Raw genomic sequence first — 17,130 nt, forward strand, 5'->3', positions numbered from 1 at the left:
TACATGAATCTTATTAAATGTTAAACCTGCAAAATTCTTATTGTCCAAGCGTATGAGCGTATAACTTCAAACAAGTTAGGAAATATCACAGCTTATAGTATTGTTTATAAAAAAAATACTAATTATATATTTAGGGTTTAAATGAAAATTTTAATGAGTTGAATTGTGGTTTTAGCAAATTACTGGAACAAATCACAATTACAATAAAATGTATCAATAAACGACCGTTTAATTTAGAAAAATGTAATATGCCACGTTGAAATGTCGTAACGCGATGGCGTCAGAGACTCGCTAGATGTTCTTTTGAAACGAACTGTTCAAAAGAACCGACTCGCGGACCTCAGATCACTCTCCAAAATTCCCAACGTAAAAGTTACCACCCTAAAATACAACATTGAATTATTATAGGTCAGTTTTTTTCTGAGGACGCGCCTTAACGACCAATATCTAATTGTCATTGGACATTACACACATAGTCTCCGCCCAACCACGCCCATCTACTCACACCGTATCCAATGAGAGGCTCGCTAAACGAAAATCCCACAGACGTCACGTATGTAGGCCGATCCCGCTACGAGCGCATGGATTGGCATTCTCGAAACATTTACGCCAGCCGTTTGCGTAACCTCATTCTCCAGCAGTCGCTTTGCGTCTTACGCGTATGGTTGTCGTTGTTAAAGAATTATCTCGAGTTTCTTTAAGAGGCTGTGTTGGGTTCAGTCCTGCCACGACTAAGTAATGAATTGTCAAGAGAAGGTCTACCATGGAGGGAGTTCTCTATAAATGGACCAACTATATTAGCGGTATGTATACAGCAATAGTTAAAAGTTATATTACGTAAAGCAGGGAAGTCTGTAGCTGTTAGCCTGTTTGCTAGCTCAATCAGTGCATGAATGAAGTTAAGCCATCATCCTCTTTAGCTCTCTGTGCCGATAATTATTCCAAAGCTGGGACCAACTCAACCACATACATCTCATCTGCTAAGACTATTTTCAGAAAAGTTTGTTTTGGTCCTAAGATCCTGTTTTATTCAGTTTAAAAAGCCTCCTCTTGACTGGAAGAGCAAGTCAAACCATTATGTTCATGGATCTCAAACGTCATCCAGTGCATTGTTACATGTGTCAGTTTCAGTGAATATAATGTCATATTGCTGTGTTGTTTCTCTTGAAAGGCTGGCAGCCTCGTTGGTTTGTTCTTGAGGGAGGCACTCTTTCCTACTATGACTCTCAAGAAGATGCATGGAAAGGATGCAAGGGCAGCATCAAAATATCTGTGTGTGAAATTCAGGGTAAGGAAAAGTTTATGCCTAACCTGAACAGGAAACCTAATAACCATTACATCACTAGCAGCTATTGTTTTTATGCTTTGGGATATCATAACACATGCTTATGCATATTTCTTCCTCTTTAGGAACTTTTATGTCCCAGGGGCTGATTTTCATTAAAGCTAACATTCAGCTGCTTTTGTTTAATGAGGTTTATGTTGTGAAGTTTTTTTTTTTTTATGCTTCAAAACTTTTTTATGCTTCAAAAATGTGTTTACTGTTGAACACATTATTAGACTAATACCATAAGTGAGAGTATAGAGAATAAACAAGTTTTTAACAGGGCCAGAAGTGTCGATAGTTGAAGAGACACCCAAGTACTGAATTACAACTTTTGTGACTGATCTCATACTTGGCTTATCCATCTTCTTTGTCCTCCCATTCCTGCCCATTGTAGTTCACCCATCGGATTTCACAAGGGTTGATCTGATCATTCCAGGAGAACAATACTTTTATCTCAGGGCAATTAATGCTGCAGAGAGGCAGAAATGGCTTGTGGCGTTAGGGACTGCGAAAGCCTGCCTCACAGACAACCGAACCAAGAGAGAGAAGGGTGAGTGTAGCATTTCTGCTGGAATAGACAAGATATTCTATGTAGATCATCTGACTTGTGTTAATATGACAAGGAAATATGATAATGTAATATACACTACTGTTTAGGTTGATAGTTTGGGTCAGTACTAATGTTTTTGAAAGAAGTCTGTTGTGGTCACTAAGGCTGCATTAAAAACTGCGAAAAAAAACAAACTGCAAATCTGAATTTTCAGCAGCCATTACTTCATTCTTCAATGTCACGTGATCCATCAGAAATCATTCTGAGATGCTATTTTGGTGCTCAAGAAACATTTCGTATTATTATCAATGTTAAAAGAGTTGGAACATTCTTTGTTGAATAGAAAGTTCAAAAGAACAGCATTTATTTGAAAGAGAAATCTTTTGTAACAATGAAAATGTTACATTTGATAAATTTATTGCATCCTTGCTGAATAAAATTAATAATTTCTTAAAAATAAAAATCTTACTGACCCCAAACTTTTAAATATTGTTGTATGTTGTTATATTGTTAGCCTCAACTAGGCAGTTTTAATAGACAATATGTCAAATACAGAAAACTGTGTTTCATATGATTTAATGGGGACTTTAACCAATGAGATTACGTAACCCATTCCGATCATGACGTTTGTTCATTTTGAAATTTTTCAAAGAGCCGTCAATCCAAGTCAATGAAGAAAATGAATGTCAACAACAGTGTCTTTTATCTTCTCAGAGCTCCAGGAAAACACAGAGGCTCTGAAGACAAAAATGTCCGAGCTAAGGCTTTACTGTGACCTTCTCCTTCAGCAAGTGCACAGAATACAAGAAAGTTCTCTAGCCGAGACGGCAGCTGATTCAGGGGAGGTAAGGGAGTGTTTCTCTTGAGTCAAGCTACACCACGTTTACTGCATCTTTCAAGGACTTCACGTTTATGCAATAAATTAACAATATACAAGCTTGTCTAACATCAATAAAGAGTGTTTAGTAGTTCATACGTGCACTAATGAATTGTATTATCATTCTGTTTTTTTTGCAGTTATGTCTTTAGCACAAAAATAAGGGGCAAAAATCAGTCATAACCGGTCACACTGGTCAAGCCACTCTAAAACGAACATTTTGTTTGGCCATTTGTGGGTTTCAGGTGGAGGACGAGACTGGAAATCTAGTGAAGTCCACATGCACCACCTTCTTGAAGACCCTGGAGGAGTGTATGCAGATTGCTAGCCAGGCATTCAGTCCAGATCTTCTGAGTCGGACCCCTCCAGGCTCTCCTCCTGTGGCTACCATCAAACCTCAGAAGGTATATTAAACATAATCCCCTAATAGAAAATACAAAAGACTGTTCTGTTGTAGATTCTAGTTTAGTTCGTCAGAATCTAAAATAGAATGTTTCTTTTTTATATAGATCAAATTTACTGATCCAAGAAATCAGCTCCCAGGAGAAAAGTGAGTTCAGTTCATGTTAATGTACTCTTGTGGGTCAGATGTGCTTTTGTTTTTCTCTACAATGTTTAATATGTGTGTTGTGCAGACAAAAGGACTTAATAAACACCTCAGGAACATCAGCACATGAGAGTGGACCAGAAAACGAACCACCTCCATCTCCTCAAGAAAACATGCCTACATCTCCTACAGGTATGCCACACATTAAGTTAGTCAGATTCAGACTGATTACACATGAAACATTTGGCAGACCTCAACTATCATTTCCTGTCTTGTCTATGTCTTGTTCTGTTAGGAAGTGGTTTAATGGAGGACCAAAAGGAGTCCATGGAGCCTCATAATGGCTCTTCATCAAGCACACAGAACCCTGAAGAATCTGTAGGAGAGGAGAAACCTCCTGCCCAAGATAAACAACAGGAAGTCTCATTAAGCCCCACACTGAACAAAGAAGAAGAGGACACTGAGGAAACCCAGGCTGACCCAGAAGTGAATGAGCCTCAGTCTGAGAATAAACAGGAAGAGGAAGATAAGGTGGACACATTCTTCAGTACCATGAGCCACAGGTATGAGGCGCTCTGATCCTCTGAGGGAACAAGATGAATGTACTGCACATATTTACACTATTCAGAATTTTTTGTGTTTGTTTGGAAACATGCTAAAGTCAAGCTAATAGCTAATCTTAGAAGATCTACATTGAGTAATATTGTGTCCTAAGTAACCAGGTGACAAGTGATTAGTCTCTGTCTATTCTGTGTTAAAGGAATAATCGCAAGGTAAATGTCTGTTGAAAGAATTTGTGGCTTGCTGTGACATACCACAGAAAACAATTTGGAATCAACTAAAAGTTCATAAAACAAATGAAAAATAAATTGACAGATATGCACTTTAATTGAAGTCTTTGATGTGTGACAAGACTGTCACTGACTATGCAGTATTTTATCACTTTGCACAGGGTAGCTCCGCCCAAAGTGAGATTTCATTGGTTTAAAATCCAGGTTTATCTACATATTAATTTTTAACATAATTAAATTATGCTGTCAGTTATGAAAGTAAATATAAGACAGTCCTTTATACTGGATACTGTTATACTGTTGCATCTCACCTGGTTGGATTATGATATAAAAGGCACTTTCCACAAATAGGGTACTGTTTATTGTCCCATTACTTTTTTTCAGCATTAGATGCACAGATTTTAGTAAACCAAACTATTTTTTTTATAGTTTTAGAAAAACTATTGTCTAACATCACATATATAAATAAATCAAATATCTGTACCCATCTTAAAATATAGATATTTTTGAATGTCATATAATTTTTTGACATAATATTGAAGTAGTTAAAATCTAAAATCTAAAAATTGTGACACCCAATAAATCTTTTTTTCTACAGGAAAACATTTTACAGTTTTTTATTTTTTTATTTTTTTTATTTTTTTTAAACCTGTCATCTAGGATATTATAAGAATAAGAAAATGATTACATAAATATTCTTTAATATATTGGAAATTAATTTTTATTAATGATGATAAACCAAATCTCAAACTAGTTAGTCCCTACTGAGTGGCAGATTTTAGAATTTAGAAATTTTAGAATTTTGGCTAAACTTTTAACCATAATTCTGATTTTAAACTGGATTTAGATATACAGCATTTTGGTAACATGGTTTGCAGAATTTAAAAAAATGTAATACAATTTTAAATTTAAGATTTAAAGAAAAAATGTAAAATCAAATGGCTAAATAATAAGTAAATTGGCTTCCTGAAGTAGAAGTTAATGGTCAAGCACCTTCCTTGCTGGAAAGACTCTTACTTGTACCTTGCTTATGGAAAGTTCCATAACTAAAAGTCTTGCAGTTTCAATGTAGTGATTTCATCCTGTAGAGTTCATGATTAAATATTCATCATGGTATGGTTTCTTTTGGTCGCTCAAAATGAGGCCCAGCTGGTGATGAGGGTTTGTAGATTCTTGTGCTATTCATAATTCTTTCATCTCTTTCATCTCTAATAATGAGGTTATCAAGTAACTATAACACTAACCTTTTCCAACAGCCTTCATTGGGCTGAAATGAAATTGAACAAGTAATGTGAAATGATATCAAAGCAACTATTCAGATATGAATCTTTTCAGTATTATATCACTGTGTGAAGGTTGTATAATACTTGTTTTTTCATACAAAACCTGTATTTAATGTGTGCTCTTCTTATTTAAGGACTGCATGCTGAAATTTTCTTCTGCTTTGGCAATGCCTGCTTTTGTATTGGTGGTTTATTTCATCAAATAAACATGTTTTGTTGACGTGGGTTCTAATGTATTGTCCTTGTCTGAATGTCTGTTTTTTTTTTTTTTGTTTTTTTTTTTTGTAGATTTAGTGATATAATACTGGAGGACGGCAGTGGTATTCCCACACAGGCCTTTTTGGATTCTTGCTATGCTATAGTACCAGTTTTAGGTAGGACACTCTATCTTTCACTCTTTCTCTCTTTTCCACCCTTTCCATGTCTCTTTCCCCCATCAGTCCAGGTTGTCTTATTTTCTGCTTTTATTAGTTTTGTGCTTATTAAAGCTTGTAAAATGCTAATAGGGATATTGGTTTATGTCACTCTGTGCATGTGTCAGTTCACCATGTGCACTTGATTTTTTTTTTTATATATATAATTTGCATCTCATATTAGTCTGCACAGTTAATACATCATTCTCCTTCAGGCATGGTCATGCATGCTCTGCTATGTCTTTATACTGGGACAGTTCGGTGAGTATCTGACCAAGAACATGAAAATCTGTGTCAGCAAACAATTATAAAGATTTTCCTCACCTTTGATCACTTTCTTCTTAAGAACATACTGTATCAATGTGATAAAGGTGATTGGGGTGTCATGCACTTTTTTTGAGGTGGCAGCATTAGTCTATTGGTACAGTTTTTAAACCTCACTTTTTTCTATAGTTCGAATGGGCATGATGCTTTTGAAAGTGATTGGGGACTGGGTAACGGATTGTAATGGTAATCGCATTTCTCTGGGGGTGAGGGTAGCTCAATATAATTCCATGCATGTCAGGAATACAGTAGATTAGGAAGAAAATAGATCTTTCGACTGCATATAAATAGCCATGAATTGTTATTTTCCACAAACATTTCTAGATCTTCACAAATAATTACATGGAAAAAAAATTTGATGTGCGAAATGGAGCATGTTGTTGCTGTGAACCTCACCAATATGTGTATACACTACCGTGCAAAATTTGGGGGTTGATGAGATTTTATGATGTCCGTTATGCTTAACCTGGCTGCATTTCTTTGATCAAAAATACAGTAAAAACAGTAAAATTGTGAAACGTAATTACAATGTAAAATAACCCCCCAATGATTCTTTGATGAATAGAACGTTCCAAATAAAAGCATTTATTTAAAATAGATTTTTTTTTTATTGTAAAAGACTTTACTACCACTTTTGATCAATGAATCCATCTTTACTAAATGAATGTATTCATTTCTTTAAAAAAAAAAAAAGAAGAAAAACTGACCCTAAACTTTTGAACAGTAATGTATGTTTAGCCAGAGAATAACAGTTTAACCGACATAGTACTTACAAAGGCTTTTTCCCCTCAGACAAGCTTGGACCAACAGTCTTTGCTCCAGTTAAAATAGATTTTGTGGGAAACATTAAGGTAAGTGTAACATGCAAGCAATGACATTTTTTAAGACTCACTGCATCCTCTTTTTAATAAAAGTAAGAACAGTAAATAATACTTGGCATTTTAAATTACAAGAGTAGTGGGTTTACAGATATATAGATTCACTAGGATGACATTCAATACACAATTTAATCATTTGTAATAATTACCCATTTATTACTTCCTTAATATGCTTGGAAAAATCTAATGTATTGATTCTGGGAATTTATAAATTCTACAAACTTGTATAATTGTGTCTTCAACATATAAGTGAAATTATTTTTAAATTGTGCCAATATAATAAAACCAAACTGAATCAGAATGCATCATGTTTTAGCAAATCAACAAATTGTTGTCTGAGAAAATATTTGGTCAGTATGTTTGAGCACTCAGAGTAATATCTGTGATGTCTTTGAGGCTGGTTTGTAATGAGCTTCTTTGCATATAACAGTATGTGAATTATGGCTTTGGAGGTCAGAATTTTATGCCAAGAGAAATCAACTGTAGTATTTAACAGGGTCAACAAGGTCCACATTCATTGTCTCTGTATTTATTTGGGATGACACCATAACCACTAGAGGGCATAATAGCTTGGTCTGTGAGTTGATCCTCCTTATTTTCTCCATCAGAAAATCCAACAGAAGGTGGTGTCTGATCCTGAGAGTTTCCCCACCCTACAGAGCATCGTGCTGCATGAGGTGGAGACGGAGGTGGCACAGGTGCGCAACTCGGCCACAGAAGCGCTGCTGTGGCTTAAACGTGGACTCAAGTTCCTCAAAGAATTCCTTTCTGAAATCAATACAGGGATGAAGGATGTCCAGGGAGCTCTTAGTAAGTCACATGAGCAAATTTAAAACAGTTGCAAAAAGAAAATAACACCTGGTTTAAACAACTGTTCTTCACCTATGATGTTGTTATCAGTGCTTTGTAATGTCTCCTGCTGAAAGTTTTTTTTTTTTTCCTTCTTTCAGATAATGGATATGGAAAGACACTACGGCAATATCATGGATGGGTTGTTCGAGGTGTCTTTGCAGTAAGTGTTGTGTTATGAGTGATGCTTTTCCATAAAAATATAAATAAACAATTAGACGCCTTAGTGTTGCTACATGTTCTGTTTGTTTCTGTCAAATACCAAAATTGCTTTTTCTACTAATTTTTTTTTTTTTTTGAAGAAGAAACTTTATGCAATTTTGCCTTAAGCTTCAAAAAGGACACCCCCCCCCCAAAAAAAAAGTAAGAAGTCCAAAAAACAAACAAACAAATGAAATAAAAAATAAAAGTATGGAGGGGAAAAAAAATAAGATAGCATGGCCATGAATTAACAATTTCTTTCTTCATTTTAACAACAACAAAAAAAAAATTGCATTAAGGGACCCATCAAATTCCCACCACTTGTCAGTTCATGTCTACAATATCTATCTATCTATCTATCTATCTATCTATCTATCTATCTATCTATCTATCTATCTATCTATCTATCTATCTATCTATCTATCTATCTATCTATCTATCTATCTATCTATCTATCTATCTATCTATCTTTATTTTTTATGTGTGGGGCTATGTATAGAGTGTATAGAGTAGTCCTATATGCCATTTAATGTATGTATGTATGTATTTATTTATTTATTTATTTTATGGACAACTATGAAATATATGTGCAGTCATTCTCTAAATGGCACAAGCTGATTGCAATCACATCATCACAACATGGCATGAGCTGATTGGTCTCTGTAGCATTTGCAGTCACCGAGCTTTCTGCTTAACATTTAAATAGACTTGATCTGTGTTTACAGTAAGCAAATTTTGTAGAAAACCCTCCACCTCATCCAGCTCCACCCATATAGATCCCCACACAGATTCTTTAAAAATGTCCTTTTGTGTTCCATTGAAAATAAAATAATATACAGCTTTGGAAAAACATAACATTCATTCAACCTGCCTTTCTGACTATGTTTATATGGTTGCTTGTGTGTGTTAGCTGGCTCTGCGGGCCGCCCCGTCCTATGAGGACTTCATGGCTGCTTTGGTTTCTCATGAAGGCGATGAGCTGAAGAAAGGCTTTACAACCGGCATGCATCGAGACCTGGATATCTACCTGCCAGCTATGGAGAAGCAGCTGTCCATCCTGGATGCTGTCTATGAGGAATACAGCTTGGAATCAGATGAGATCGTGTGACTGACACAAACCTGCTTCTGACGGAGCTCATCGGTTTCAGTGGTGAAGTTGTAACTCTTTCGCCTGCTGTGGTTACCGAACCTGAAGTTAGTGTTGAAGAAATCAGGGAGGTATTTGTGAATGCAGGGCTTGCAAAGCCTGATCAGTAAGAGAGTGTTGGATAATATGGCATCTGTAGACACCAGTAACAGTCATCCCTGCGAAATTTAAACAGCCGCCATCCATATAATGCTAGCTGAGGGGGGCAGGGTGTGATTCCAAGTGTTTTCAGGGAACAGCTGTATTTTTAGAAACCTTCAGTGCAGTGATCAAGTATTTTGTTGATGTTGGTTGTATGTTTTTTTCATACACATTTAGGCACGAGAGCATAAATGGCAGATAAGCTGAAGATATTATAATGGTTTACAGTTAAAGGGCAAAACTGCACTTGTGCTTTTCTTCTCACTTGAAATATTGCATTACTTTTGTTCAGATACTCACATCTCATTCGTTTTAGACTAGCACAAAACTAAGAACTTTTTCAGAGACTTTTGGGGATTCAGGTAACATGCAATGTGTTCGTAAAACCAAGTACTTAAGTATACAGATACTGTGGTGGGCTATTTTTTGCAGTGACATAATCTTAGTTTAAACATTCACAATGGCTCCAGTTCAGGACTTGTAGGTCAACTTGGTGAGAGGGACCAAAGGAGAGTTTCGTTTTCATAGTTTAATGGAGAGATTTCCTACTATAGAGAACATGCAGCTGTGGCTCTACAAAAGGAAAGATGTCATGATATTTCCTCAGTGACTTTATTTATTGACTTATTTATATGAATATTAATTCTAACTGTTGATTTTATTCTAAGAATCACACTATGCTTACTCTCAAATCATATGAATGATACTAATTTGCATGTTGCATTGCATGGGTTTTCTTTTTATACGTCACAATGAATCAGAATTAGATTACTAAATGATTAGCACATAATATGAGGATGACTGTTCTCTTAGGTTCACATTTTATTCTAACTGCATTCCACAAATTTTTTTAATTTGATAAATATGCCTTTCAAACGTTGTAAATGTCAGAATTTTCATGTTGTTCCAAACCTGTATGACTTTCTACTTCTGATAAACACAAAAGATATTATGAAGTATTTTGGTAACCAAAAAGTTATTCTGTGAATATAAAATACTGAGACATATGTTCTATGTTCAGTTTTTGAACACCATGAGGGTGTCAACAAACCTGTATGAGTTTCTGTTGAACACAAAAGAAGATATAAATAGTTGATGTAGCTATTGATATCCATGTTATGAAAAAAAAATACTATGAAAGTCAATGGCTACCGTCAACTGTTTGGTTACCAACATTCTTCAAAATATATTATTTTGGGTGAACTATCCCTTTAAATTCAGTTGAAAAGCAGAGCTTTGACATGACAGCATTAAGGAAAATGTTTTGTTTTTTCCTCCCACGAATAGCACATAGGATGTCACAACGCAACACAATGTTGTCATTCACTATTTTTAAAATATGTCTATATGATATGCCTTTTTATATGTTTTTACTAATTGTAATTTTTTTATTGTATGTCATTTATACTGAATTGCCTGTAGTGTTTTTAATCCTTTTAATCAAAAATATGCAAAATGTCATGAAACATATATCGGTTTTGTATTTTCAAACAGGCATTATCCATTCAAGTGACCGTTTTAGACACAAGTAATTTTACATCATCATTATGACACTCAATCCTTCAATCTCTGGACGTGGTTGCTGGGATACTCTCACCACAACAAGGATGATCTCTAGACTCAATAATAAGGGCCAAGAATAGAAGGATTGTTTTTACGTGCACTTGTGCATGTGTGATAGAGGGAGACCAGTTTCTGGTGGTTTTGTTCATCAAAACACATGGCAAATAACCAGAGGCAGTGGGCTTTTTTGACTATTTTGAGAATGTAATGTACATTACTAATCTGTAGTGACTAAATATACTGCTACCATTGAATATAGTTTTTATTTAAGTGGGTGTCATGACAGTTCAGAGAGGAGCTATACTGCATTCCATACTCAATGGAAACACTTTACCTATGCAGCGTTGGTCCATCCATTTCCAGGGGATGATGGGAAAACATTCAGGAGAACATCTTGGGCAGGCAGCACAGTGGAATTGGTACTTGTATGCCAAATTAACCTCTTGCAACACCGCCAGCACTCTATCAAAAACTTCTTGGCCCAATGAACAGAGTTTTCCAGTGACTTGACTGCAAGCTTCTTAGAAAGGGAGGTCTAATATGTTTATTAGACCAAAGAGAATGTAAACTATTTTTGATTAAGGAATATCACACAAGCTTTTAACAGTTCTGTTAATATTTAGTTAATAATTAATAATTTTTGCATTCCACTTTGATGCTTTTCAGTGTGCACATGACAGCATTAAAAAAAAAAAAACTCATCTTTTAAAAAATGCGTCTCTAGACCTTGCGTTTTGTTTTTAAAGGTGAAAATGTGTTTTCTCTGAATGACCCTTAATGATGTTTTTCATTTCTGAATGAATCAACATTCGTTAAATGAATCGAGGAAGTGATACAGTGACTGCCTCCTGGACGAAGCAATGAATGTTGGTGTTGTTGTCGCTGTAACACTATTAGAGCATGGAGAGTACACTATAACGAATGTCTAGGGCTTCTGTTTTTAATAAATAATGCAACGTTTAACAGAATATAAATTCAAAATGTGAAAATATATTTTCCGGCAACACTGTAAACCTGCAGCCATGTGTGTTCTTTGTATTGAGGCAAGAGGTCAATCTTTCAAATTCATATTGGCTTGTTATTACCTGCAATAATCCAAAAACCAGCAGAAAAATCCTTTGTGGAGGCAACCAGGGTAACGCTAACTTCCAGGTTGGCCTAAAATAAAATACATCATCACTGCACTCTATAGCATGTATTGCCTTTGTCAGTAAAATTTAGCTAGTTGATTATATTTTAGACTCCAATTTTTAAATTGATGAACACTCATCTGTGTTCTTGTGAATTGGCCCTTTGTTTCTGGCTATTATCTGTCCATTTATTTCTAGTTTATATGTGTTTGTGTATGTTGTTCATTCCGTGCCATTCTGTTGCACTTTGCATGTTTGCCATTCCCTCCATAGGTCAGGGATTTTCACTGGGGCCCCGGGTGACAGCTGGGTCCTCTCTGTTTCCTGCCTGCGAGGCCCCCTGTCCTCCGTCCTACACCACACCAGCACTCGAAATGTGACACCACTAAACCTGCAATGGCATAATCCATCATCATACTTACAATATGGCAGCTGCCTTTTTCCTATTTAATTTAATCACTGTCTATAGAGCGGATTCCAAAATTCCGCTCATACACTATTTCTTTGCTCATTCACTCCATAAATCCACAAAACAAGGGACAGAAAACAAGCAAATTTGGACATTCGAGTGTGTTGGAAGTGCTTCAGACATCATCTGTTTTTGAGATGTGGGAATTAATTTGGCGCAATACTCCGGTGCCCTGGGCATGAACCGATTAAAGGCCCACCTCGGTTGAAATTTTGTTCCTTTTTTTATTCAAAATTTTCCCAAATTTGTTAACTATATCATAAAATATCACAATTCTTAAATGTAAGTAAATACATTTTGCACCTTTATAGATCATGTTAGTTGATCTATAATGGGCTATGGGAAAAGTAGCCTAATATTAGTGTAAATTTTTAACTAGCCTATGCATAAAATCCCTCTTTTAACTTGTACTAGATATGGGTGTCATGGCATAGAATATTTTTAATAAGACTGACTTTGCGTAAATTTAATAAAAAACATTGTAAGTTACTAATTATAACACTTTATTGTACATAAAGAGAGCAAAGAATATTTGCATTACCAAAGAATATTAACTTTTGTCTAGATCTAGATATATCTAGAACAGGGCTTTTCAGCAATGACTCATCTGAATGCCTCTGATTGGCCATTGCATTCATAAGCTCAACAGAATCCTGTGTGATTGGTTATAATGCGCAGCACTGTAAAAACGCGTCTGGCTTTGCGCGTCTGGCTCAGCTGTCAAATTTGAATTTGACAGCTGATGCTGTGCCGCACTTAACGTTCTGATCGTATCAAATATATTCAGCCATTTTTGGTCTTTTGGAAGCTGCATTCAAAATCCACTTTGCTTAAAATCCTGAGGGGACACGTTTGAAATCGCGTTCCTGGAGGAGCAGTATTTCGGCTGGGCCCCCCTCTGGTCTTGTACCCTGGGCACGTGCCCGGTAGGCCCGTGCGTTAATCCGTCCCTGGCAATACTCGTAGTAGCCTATTCTCTTGCGGCTAGCTGTTAAGTGTACATCAGTTGTTCACTTGTGATTGAGGTGCATTACGGGACTGAATGAGTGTACTCAATTATGTCCACACCACTACAAATCTGTCCCCTCGAATAGATTAATTACAAATTGTAGTCTGTTACTGATAACAAATTACATAAAGTTTGTAGTTATTAATGTAGTCTATTAGAGTACACATTTTATGTAATCTAATCTGACTATTAGACGTGACTTGTTCAACACATAGATTTAATAGGATAATTTTGTACCATATTAATATAAAAATAAAATATAATCCATTAGTTATCATCAACTGTATTAAACATTACACCAGGGTTTCCCAAGGCATTCAGAAAAGTAAAGGATAAAATAAACTAAATAGAAATCAATTGAATTAGTAATTTCTGTGTGAATAATATGAATTTAATCCATTTTAAAATTTAATATAATCTAATTACAAGTACTTTCTTTTTGGAATCCGATTACATAGTCTATATAATCAGTTACTACCCTGAAAATAGTGCACTTATATAGGTAGCGTTTTGGGACAGTTTAGGATTTCAACAACAGACATTTAAAACTCCAGGCTTTAAGATTATCAGAAAGTTTTCATCCAGCCCCAATGGAAAGTCCTGGGCAGCTTAACTAAATAAGACCCCATTTGAGCCCCTGCAAATGCAACAGGGGTCTCACCTCACACCCTGTTCCATGCGGCCCCCCTCTTCAAAGTCTCATACTGGCACGTTCCCAACAAAGTTCAATGTTATGCAATGCATATATAAGATATAGCCTAGCTCATCTGCAGGCAAATTACAGTAATGTGATTTGTGGGTAAAGATATGGCTGTGTAATATGGTTACTGCAACCATCTTCAAAAATCTGTGTACCCAACTAAAGGTTCCTGCCAACCTTTACAAACACTCACACACACACACACACGCACGATTTAAAAAAAAAAATGTCGGTCTAAGGTAGGGATAGGCAACTCCGGTCCTGGAGGGCCACTATCCTGCAGAGTTTAGCTTCAGCCCTCATAAAAACTCACCTGCCTGTATCTATCTAGTAATCCCGAAAACACTGATTGCCTTGTTTAGGTGTGTTTAATTAAGGTTGGAGCTAAACTCTGCAGGACAGTGGCCCTCCAGGACCGAAGTTGCCTATCCCTGGTCTAAGGCCATAGCGCAAGACTCTTTCAGACTCTGTGGTCTGTTCTTCTATCAGCACAGTGTTTCTTTCCTGGAAAGCTGTCGACAGCCTCTCTTCTATCTTTCTCTGTCACCTTCCGTCTCCTCCATGATCAATACACCGTCAATCACTGTCAGGCCTCACGCCCACATATACCGTCTCTAACAGGAGAGCCGGAGACTCAGCACAGAAATGCTGATGTAACTGCGGCTGGCTGTGATTTAGTACAGAGCTTAGTCAGCTACATCACCTTGATGAGCAAGAAAAACTCATCAAATATACAGCAATGAGAGCAGTACGATGCTCTCTTAAGGCTTGCCAACATAAAAATGTTAGTGATGCCAACCCTGATAACACAGAACCAAAAAGAACTTTTAGAAAGTCAACATAAAGGAACATTCATATTACACCATCCAGTCTGAGGATATTGATTTTTTGAGCCAATTTTACAATACATATTGTTTGCATTTGTCAAGTGTGTGCACATGTTTCTGCGTGAGTTTGTTGTGTTTGGAACGCCTGTGTGATCTTCAGTCATTTAGTGCGACGCCAGTTTTTCTCTGTAACTATTTACAAAGTCAACAAATAAATTATACATTAACTTCTGGTTCATTGAGCTGTTGTACAAAAACAAAATCACATTTGTTGTGTCGGTATGTTATCCTAAAACAATGCCTTTAAAGCTGGTATACACTACACAACTTTATAACAAATTTTATAACATTAGGCATCATACACTCTCTGACTAAATAGTTACATTCTCTTTAAATGTTAACATCACACACTAAATGACTGAAGGCTGGAATACATTTCACAACTTTCACAGTGTGTGATAAGCAAATACTTTTTTTGAAGTTTTAGACACAGACAGACAGATTTTTCTTTTTTTAAACTTTCATTCTATGATTCCATCCAGTCAGAGAATATCAAATATGTTTCATATTTTCAGCCGACTGCTCAAAATCCACAGACTGGCTCTGACTTTGGCTAACTAGCATTGATAATATTGTGTAATCTATTACAACGTTCTGAGAAAATTTTGATGAAAGAATACGAAGACAAAATCCCCAAAAAATAAAAATCATATTTGTGAGAAGAAAATAAATGGGTCCAATATAAACAGCAGTGATACTGTGAACGTTATCTTTTTTAAGCTTTATTTTAACATCATTACAGTACAGTATCAAACATGTTTTAATACTGAAAACAGCTTTCAAATTACACTAGGACAAAACATTCAGTCTCTTTTGTATTTGTTGTGCAATATTTGATGTTAACATCTTTCCTCAATTTGTACAAAAATGAGGATAACAGTCAGTTACAAGCTAAATGCACAAATTTCAAAAACACCTGCCTGTTATAGGCCATCAATGTATGTGGCAATTTTGCTCTTTTGAACAAGAGTATACAATATAAACATGCAGTTTCACCAGAATAATAAATTCAAGACACTTATTTCGATAATATATCCATAATATTTTACATGAAATCTACAGGTAAGTCAGGCATATCACCCCAGAAATGTAAGCAAAGAGGTTTCTGTAGCAAATGCATCATAGAGCTTATGGAAAATTGGCTTTGTTTAAAAAAGTAATGTAACTCAAAAGATACTTAAGCAAGATTTCACTGAATTTAACAGTAAGTAAGTGCTGTATGCTACACCTCAGGTCCTGTAATCACAAAGGCTAAAGCACACCGTATATGCTGAGGTATATTCAGACTGGACTTTGGCACTGGGTATAAATCAGTTTAAAGCCTTTGGGATGAAATAAACAGTCCAGCCTTAATCCAACAGTCTTTAGCCTGAATAGCAGCTAAATGCTACCCCTGCAATAGCAGACAGTACAAAACGTTCAAAAACAGCTTCAGAGCCTTCACATACTGTATGGTTTTTCCAACACAACCTCACAGCAATTCCAGACTATTTTGGTGAATTGATGGCAATGTTGAATGAATTCGTACAATCCCATTCCTATACTTTCACACAATCTGCTTACACCCCACTGATAGTTAAGTTTAGGGACAGAGCTTCATGCTTACTTTGTTTTCTAAAAATTGTATGTGTCTGTACAAATCACACTGTATGAATTCACACAAATTGCCAACTTTTAAAACATTTAGGTTTCCTCGTGAGATTGGTGGGTTTTTCCTCCCTTTTTTAAGATCTTCAGACCCATAACCCAAATAAATAAGCAGTGCTTGCTTTAATTCAAGATCTCGAAGCACAAGACAACAGCGTGGAACTAAGCTAAATTGTGGAATATGTGCACCCTACTCCACACATGGAGGTGGAGGGGTTATGGATATCTTTAAGTGGTTTCCTGAGATATGATGGAAATGTTAAACTAAGTGTGACCCCAAAAACCTACTGAGAGCCTGGAAAGCAGGGTCTTCTAATCTTAAACATCCTTAATAAAGTATTGTCAGTCAGTAGTATTATTATAGTGTTTACTGTTTATTAGTATTATTATGTTTATG

The 17,130-nt window shown here is 35.9% G+C and overlaps 1 protein-coding gene across 1 annotated transcript; it reads left to right on the forward strand.

Moving 5' to 3' along the window:
• Positions 1–605: 605 nt before the first annotated feature.
• LOC109105785 (pleckstrin homology domain containing, family A (phosphoinositide binding specific) member 8) lies at positions 606–11,902 on the forward strand. The gene is made up of 13 exons (XM_042772317.1): positions 606–803; positions 1,172–1,288; positions 1,722–1,877; positions 2,592–2,722; positions 3,000–3,158; positions 3,264–3,304; positions 3,390–3,493; positions 3,597–3,864; positions 5,664–5,749; positions 6,905–6,963; positions 7,599–7,800; positions 7,941–8,002; positions 8,951–11,902. Exons 1-13 carry the CDS (start codon positions 764–766, stop codon positions 9,146–9,148), a joined length of 1,623 nt encoding a protein of 540 aa, XP_042628251.1. The 5' UTR covers positions 606–763; the 3' UTR covers positions 9,149–11,902.
• Positions 11,903–17,130: the final 5,228 nt, after the last annotated feature.

This window comes from Cyprinus carpio, chromosome A16 (genome assembly GCF_018340385.1).
Source record: "Cyprinus carpio isolate SPL01 chromosome A16, ASM1834038v1, whole genome shotgun sequence".
In the NCBI taxonomy this organism is placed as follows: domain Eukaryota; kingdom Metazoa; phylum Chordata; class Actinopteri; order Cypriniformes; family Cyprinidae; genus Cyprinus; species Cyprinus carpio.

What these genes read in the sequence shown, in the direction of transcription:
- LOC109105785 (XM_042772317.1), top strand. Translation starts at nt 764, where the DNA reads ATGGAGGGAGTTCTCTATAAATGGACCAACTATATTAGCG. An exon ending in CCGAACCAAGAGAGAGAAGG is followed by an intron (nt 1,878 to 2,591) that starts GTGAGTGTAGCA and finishes TTATCTTCTCAG; the next exon opens with AGCTCCAGGAAAACACAGAG. An exon ending in TGCTATAGTACCAGTTTTAG is followed by an intron (nt 5,750 to 6,904) that starts GTAGGACACTCT and finishes TTTTCCCCTCAG; the next exon opens with ACAAGCTTGGACCAACAGTC.